Source organism: Cyprinodon variegatus, unplaced genomic scaffold, assembly GCF_000732505.1.
Source record: "Cyprinodon variegatus isolate N-32 unplaced genomic scaffold, C_variegatus-1.0 Scaffold282, whole genome shotgun sequence".
NCBI lineage: Eukaryota > Metazoa > Chordata > Actinopteri > Cyprinodontiformes > Cyprinodontidae > Cyprinodon > Cyprinodon variegatus.
In genome coordinates, this window is record NW_015150735.1 from 641,090 (window position 1) to 648,800 (window position 7,711).

General features: G+C 38.8%; 1 protein-coding gene across 2 annotated transcripts; it reads left to right on the top strand.

Annotated features, from left to right (window-relative positions):
- Positions 1-3,515: 3,515 nt before the first annotated feature.
- klf10 (Kruppel-like factor 10) lies at positions 3,516-6,937 on the top strand. 2 transcript variants are annotated; one of them, XM_015383334.1, is made up of 4 exons: positions 3,516-3,631; positions 4,001-4,232; positions 5,586-6,384; positions 6,480-6,937. In XM_015383334.1, the coding sequence occupies exons 2-4, from the start codon at positions 4,002-4,004 to the stop codon at positions 6,728-6,730; spliced, it is 1,281 nt and encodes a 426-aa protein (XP_015238820.1). In that variant the 5' UTR covers positions 3,516-3,631; position 4,001; the 3' UTR covers positions 6,731-6,937. The 2 variants fall into 2 exon arrangements, with proteins under 2 accessions (XP_015238820.1, XP_015238821.1); XM_015383335.1 differs by lacking the exon at positions 4,001-4,232 and having other exon boundaries at positions 3,519-3,631.
- The last annotated feature ends 774 nt before the right edge of the window (positions 6,938-7,711 follow it).

The following is a 7,711-nucleotide window of genomic DNA, read 5'->3' on the forward strand; positions in this document are numbered from 1 at the left end:
AATCCACTGGACTTTGTTTCCAAGTTTGAAGACGTTTAGCTTTTTCAATTCAAAATGTGTATTTGAACATTTTGAATTGAAAAAGCTTCCTGGATGGGAAGCAAAATGTCTTCAAACTTGGAAACAAAGTCCAGTGGATTATTTTTAACTTTTTTTTTTTGTAATGGCTATGGCCTGGATGACTGAGAACCTTCACCAACATATGCTCTTTAAGGAACCTTTTGCTATCCCATCATTAATCGATTAAACAAAAAATAATTGACAGATTAATCGATTAGAAAAATAATCTTTAGTTAAAGCTCTAAATCAAACAATAAAAAAATAAAGCGAACAAACAATCTGCTTTAAGATTAAATGATAAATCTAATGGTATTTATTGGGTTTAAAGGGATCCATGACTCTTTGCACATCCTGGCCTAAATGTGTTGTAATTTTCCTATTAATTTATAATTTGATGTTAGTGATACATAAAGACTCTAAATGACTTCAAAAATGATATATCCTCTGTTATATAATTTTAGGTCTAACTGGAATGAAACCTAAATAGTAAACAAAGAAAAACTAACATTACCAGCGGTTTTTATTGTATTTCTTTTAATTGGTGTAAATTTAAATGATGTCACAATGTATCGTTGCCTCAAAGTTTACATGAGCTGCTATACATGAGATATCTCCCCTGCATAATTATAATAAAGCTATTTATATGCATAAATCAAGCGGAACGCTATGGCGATAGCCGTACTGCTCCACTTGTGAAAGCTAAATCTGTTGGGCTCTTTTTAGCATCAAGACAATTATTCTTATTGCCACATCACCAGACAGATAATATATCTGATGAAACAAACAAATGTGATCAGCTTGTAATCTACTGTTTACAAGTGTTTAATCAAAATCATATGGGAAGAAAACGATCCACTGTTTAAAGTGACGGTGAGGCATATTGAAGTTATAAGACATCGTTCTAATAAAGCTATCTGAGAAAATTTTTCAATCCCAACGCTAACTGTAAACCTCAGAAACTGGAGCTCCCTGTAGCATAAAGCTTCTATATCATTGCTGTTTTGGCTGGACGGAGCTAGTAGTACACAGGACTCAGCATATGTCATTCAAGCAGAATGCATAGCAGCATAAACAACATAGCAATATACGGGTGATAATATTTTATTTAAATGTATCAAACTTAAACAGCGTGCACATTATTATTATGTACTGTATTTAGGTGTAAAAAAAAAAAGAATATTTTCTAAATAATGTTTTTTGTTAAAGCTAATCATGGATCCCTTAATTCTATCTTTTTTACACAGATATATTTTTAAATGTCTTCTTTCATTAGATTTGGAGCTACTTAGACAATAAAAAATAGCCAGCCTGCTTTCAAAGTTTCTACTCATATTAGAAAAAAAAAAAAATCATTGCCTGCCGTCCGACTATCCCTTTCAAGCTCCAGAAAGACGTGCACAAGAAAACAAAATAAAACACCTGCCAAATCCAAACTACAATTAGGTGATCACGTTTTGGAGAGGCAGATGATTTTTTAATTTCTTATATAATTTTATAAATTTCATAACTAAATCAACATCTCGGTTGGATAATGCCACCCTATGCTCGAAGCTGTTGCTGAACGAGAGAGCTCCTTCAGGGACAGACTGCTGCACCCTAAACGCACCATGGAGCGTCATCACAGATCCTTCCTTCCAGCAGCTGGAAGACTTTATAACCACCACTGTTCCCAACAACCTCAATAAGTTGTTACATTTATGCAGATTTTGCACAGTTTCTATCTTAGTCAGGTAAATAACATGCTGATGTCATTTTGCACATCTCTGATGTTGCTGCTATTTTCAAATATCCATTGCTGTAAAAATGTCCATAGCTGTATATTGGTTATTTATTCTCCAGGTGCACAGTTTGATATTGTTAAAACACTTTACAGTACAGTATTTTATTGTTTATCTTTTAACTTTACACTATTATTTTATTCTTAAACATTTTTCTAAGGTCCATATTTGTGTGACCATTTTTTCTACATTCTTTTAGCTGCTGTAAACACCAGAATTTACCCACTATAAATAGAAAATCATGGACAATAAAGTTATTCTGTATTCCATTCTTTTCTATGATACAATAATATGGGAAATTACGGAAGAGTCCTATTATTGAAGAAGAGCGGGAGGGAAGGGTAAAATACAGTTGTTTCCTGGCCAAAATGGCAGACTTGAAAGCTATAGACTGTGTCAAACAATAGCGTAAATATCGGTAAGAGGAGACTGCAGTTGCTTAGGGGCCCCCGACCTCTTAGGGGCCCCGTCACTGACACCTGGGTGGCCCCCATTGCTATTGTTGACTAGGACTTCTCTTTACAGATGTAATGGTGCAAAATATTTCCCATAAACCCACCTGTTACTAGAATCAATAACCGGACCTTATTTATAAACGAACACATGCCAGATTTCAACATGACAGTGAGCCGTTCAAACAATACATCAATAGCAAAGCAGACAGTGGTACTTTTAATTACTATTAATAACTGTGTATAGTTCATTAGGCAGTTGGTAAAAAAATAAACTCATATGTTTCAAACCACAATAAAGATCTTAAAAGAACGATGTATTTGAGTATTTTAATTTTTTTTTACAATACAACTTGGAATTATGGGTAATCCAGAGCATAGATTAAAACCATAACCGTTACGTACAATGCGTTAGCGACAATGGATACCAAAAAGAGGTACTTAAGTGGATTCCAGAAAAGAAAAACAATAAGGTGTTGTACTTCATTAAGGGGCCCCCCCAGATGCTGTTGCGTACGGGCCTATTGTTGTGTCGTTACGCCATTGGTGTCAAAAGTACTGCAAATGGTGAATGACATAAAAAAATAAATAAATATTAAACACATTACTATTTTGCTGGCAAATTATAATAAAGTCAAAAAATATTTCAGGCAAGATACTTTTATACATAAAAAGTAACGTCATGTTGGGATGTTATATTGACTGGATCAGGTTTTTTGAGTGGGTCGTAACCCCCCTAGCCCCCCTTTAATTTACACCCCTGCATTATGGAGTCTGATATGAAGGAATTGCTTTCAAGCGACTATTTGTACCCAACAGTGGTTAATGTCGTTTTAGTAATTGAACATTAAACTTACAAGCTAATGTTTTGCTTTTTTTTTCATTTTGCTAGATGATGTTGCAGATAAATGTCTTTTATAATTGTTCCTTTCTAATGAGTAATGAGAGAAATGCTCCTGCGCGGACAGATAATTAGGTGAGTAATTAAAAATGACAGAGCCTGGATCTGTGTGAGATGAGTGGCTGTTTCCACATGTCCACTGTGTTGTGTACCATGCGGCTTTCACGTCCGCATCAGCTTCCGTTCACGCACCAAGAGCCCCTCCTATTGGTCAGCTGCCCAGCACACCTATGCGTTCTATTGGACGCCGTGATAAGCCACGCCCCTAATCTGCAGCCCAGCCACCCACGGGTTCGAGACGATGAATGAGAAACAGTTTAAGGTTGAAAAGTGGGAAGCATCTCAATTCTGCCTTCATCTAAACACGACAGAGCTGAGCTAAAGCTGAAACCTGCCTCCCTGAAAAAAAGAATAAATAAAAATAATCCACCAACATAGCTGTAAGTACTATTTTACTCAAAAATGTTTTTTATTGCATAGATCATATAAAAAAATATATCAATTTTTTTTTTTTTATGGATAAAACGGCTGTGATTAATGTTATGAAGCTTCCTGCCCATGTTGTGACCCTGACAGTTAGGTGGGAAGGATGGGAGGCTGTAGAGGCCAGAACCATTCCAGTTGTTTTGTAACTGGGTGAAAGGGGACTGAGTGAAGAACACCAGTTGATCATGCTGGTTTCACGTGCTGCTCCCCCCAGTAGACTGATAATAGCTGGATCAATAAGCCTATACAACCTGCACAGAATGGATGTCATCCAGGCTCTGTGTGCAAATTGATCAAAGCTGTCCTGTCTGTCACACCTGCAGCATGGAGGTTAAAATGGACCACACAGAGATGTCAAACATCCAGCCTGAGTTCCAGCCTGCTGCAATGGGAGCAAGTGACCTGAGGGCTGTGGGAGCTCTGATCTCCATGACTGAACACTGGAAGACCAGCAACTTAAAGCCAAAGCACCCCAGACCTCCCACCCCCTCCTCAGAAAGCTCAGAGGATGATTATCTGTCCTCCAGTCCTCCTGTTCTGCATGAGTCTTCATTTGTAAGTAAAAGCGAGCCTCTGGACAGTAAATTGCTTTTTTTTTTTTTTTTCCAGTTCAGCATAAGTTACTTTAATTTGGTAGACCAACAGAAAGCAACCATGTCAGGGATACGGTTAAAGTAAGGTTAGCATGTAAAACGATATTCAAAGCCCAGAGCGTTTTATGGAGATCTGTTTAATCCAAGGGGATTATGTCAATTCAAAAATACTTTATTATATTGTATAAGGTTTGTTTGTTCCTATAGGGGAATCAGATAATTCAGAATTAGAGGGACGTAGTGAAATGTTGAAAAAGATGGTCCAGGTAAATTAATTAAATTAGAAATTAACATTGCATACACCATCCACACAGGGTAGTGGCAGCATTATGCTGTGGGAATGCTGTTCTTCAGGAGGGACCTCAAAGTGGGTTGGAGTTGATGGGAAGATGGGAGCTATGCACTGCAGATAATTTCACTAAAGAGATAAAGGGTTACATTCCAAAATACCTGCTGCTGTATGGAGTGAATTTTGTTCCATTATTGTTGGGAGCATAGTATGTTTTTAAAAACAACCACAGAAAATAATGTTCTAATATGATTTGTGAATGGAAATTTGAAGGAAAAAAAATAGACCCAGAACTTAATTTTAAGACTTTTTAATCCAAAACTGTTCTTTTAGTGGCTTGTTTTCTTTTTCCTTTTGATTTTTTTTCAAATGCTCTTTTTCTGAAACTATTCTTTTTGAGATCAATTGTTTAAAATTTTGTTTTTCAGATGAGGAATTTCATATTTTTCAAATATTTTTCATTTCTTCTGCGAGATTTTCTCTGGCGTGAGGAGCACAGACAGATTTCTGTCTGAACTATATGGACGTTAGCAACAACATTATTGGCTAGAGTGAGCATTTGTGCATTTCACTTATTCTTAAAGTGAGATAGAGAATAAGAGTGAGAATAAGATCAATAATTCACAATTTGAAAATTTGCATGTGAAAAAGAGAGAAAACAAAATGAAAACATAAAATCCATACAAAAATTTGAAAAAAATCTGAGAAAACTAAAAAGTTTCTTTTGAAACCATTGTTGTTGTTTTGTTTTTTTTAATAAGAACCTTTTTAATGTTTTATTTCTGGATACATTTGTATTTACAAAATGTGTTCTTTGCAACATTAATGGAACAAAATTCACTCCATACCACTGCAATTATACTTTCTTTTCAGAAATATCGCCCTTTCTATTGGTGAAACTCTCCATTAATATAAAAAAATAAGTTTATGGTTTTAATGTAACCAAATAAGGAAAGAGTTTGAAGAGTGTGAATAATTTATCAGTGCACTGCAGTAGAAGTGAAACCTTTAATTCTCCTTTTGTAGTGCATGACGCCACCATACAGCCCACCTCCCTGTGAGGCCGCCCCTTCAGGCCCGGTGCTGAAACCGCTCCATTCTGCAGAGGACGAAGCTGTTTCCCAGAAGTACCAGTGCACCAGCGTGATCCGCCACACCGCGGATATCAGGGACTGCTCCTGTAACCCTTACCGACTCCAGCAGGAAGACGGGGCCTCAGATGATTCTAGAACAAACATCGACTGCTCGGGCAGAGACTCTGATAAGAATTCAGCCCAAGAGAAAACCTCCAAAGATGCATCACACCATTCTGAACCCAGCCAGATCCGGACGGATCGGTTCAAACCAGATGATGGATCAAATACTTCACTTCCAGCTGGAATCACGCTAGTGTCTCCTGTTCCCGTCTTCAGCCGGATTGTTCCTGTCTCCTCTGCATCCACTGCCACCCTGCAGAGCCATAACAGTTCTTCGCCTGCTCCTCCACCGATCAGACATGCCTCACAGGGACAGACCCTGCAGCAGTACTCACTGCCAGCCCCCCGGGTTCTGTTTGTAGAAGGTCAGGTGGTCAAAGGCCCCGTGGTGCTGCTTGTCCCCCAACCATCTGTTCCTGCCGTTTACCTTAAGCAAGCGCAGACGACCCCTGCTGGTCCGAGGTTTCTTCCCATCGCCCCGGCCCCTGGGCACGCCGCCTCAGAGCCGAGGCGCGCCCCCCTGCAACCAGAGGCCTCACGGGTGCGCAGTCATGTTTGTCCTCGTGAGGACTGTGGCAAGACCTACTTCAAGAGCTCCCATCTTAAGGCCCACATGAGGACACACACAGGTAAGAGGCAAACGGGTTGAAATCCACCTTTTTTTAGGGCGTTTGATCAGTCCTCTAAACAGAGAGTAAAATCTACATCATCTTTGTCCCCACAGGTGAGAAACCTTTCAAATGTAAATGGGACGGATGCGAGAGGCGATTCGCTCGCTCTGATGAGCTCTCTCGCCATCGCCGAACCCACACCGGTGAGAAGAGGTTCACCTGCCCCATGTGCCTCAGCCGCTTCATGCGCAGCGACCACCTGGCTAAGCACGCCCGGCGACACCTGGTGCCCAGGAAGAAACCCCTCTGGGCATTAGGGGTCCCCCCCACTGCAGAGCTCCTCCCTCTCCTAAAGACTCACTGAAAATCCAAAGACTGGAAGTAATCCATAAAACTGAGTGTTTGAAATTGTACAGGTATTTATTTTATAAGCTGAAGGTACGGGAAGATGCTGCGTGTACAGAAGATGGGATAAACTCTGATCCACCTCGAAATGAGCTACTTTACCTGCAGCTGTTTGTTTTTTTTTTTACTTTTTTTTTATTTGACCAAAGAATATTTTTTGTCTATTTCTGCTTCATAAAGATGTTATTTTAAATCATGTATGTTTTTCATTAATTGTTGGGCGATTAACACAGTTTAGAAATATGCATCTTTTATATTTATACAAAAAAAGGCATTTCTGCCCTCAGTTAACTCAATCAAAACATCCTTAATGAACTATTGATAAAAAAGGATTAAATAGCAAAATCAGTCATTTTTTTTCAAAAAAGAGAAAAAAAACATCACATTTTGTGTAAATTTTAGGGATGCAGATATGAAAATCTTTGCCGATGTTGATTACCTGATGTTTAATATTATTGGTATGACCAGTATCATATTTCCTTACTACGATGGAGTATTAGGGACAGGATAGAGATTTTTTTTTCAGGAATAAAGTGTTAATATTATAAGACTAAATTCATAAAATTAGGAGAACAAAGTCCTAACATCCACCCATTTTCCATCACGCTTCATCCCAGCTGGGATCGTGAGGGGTGCTGGTGCCTATCTTCAGCTGCCGGCGTGCAAGAGGCGAAGTTCACGCTGGACGTTCGCCAGTCCATCGCAGGGCAACACAGAGACACACACCTAAGGAGAATTTGGAGAAACCAATTAACCTAACAGTCATGTATTTGGACTGTGGGCAGCGGCGGTTTTAGATGAAGTTTATCAGAAGGGCCAGGGTGGGGCTTTTGTTTTTAATGGGGACACAGAACAAAAATAATGATGAAAACCTGGCTGTATCTTAATACGGCTGAAGTTTTAAGGTGACTGCATTTTTTAAAGTAAATCGTAAAGTTGA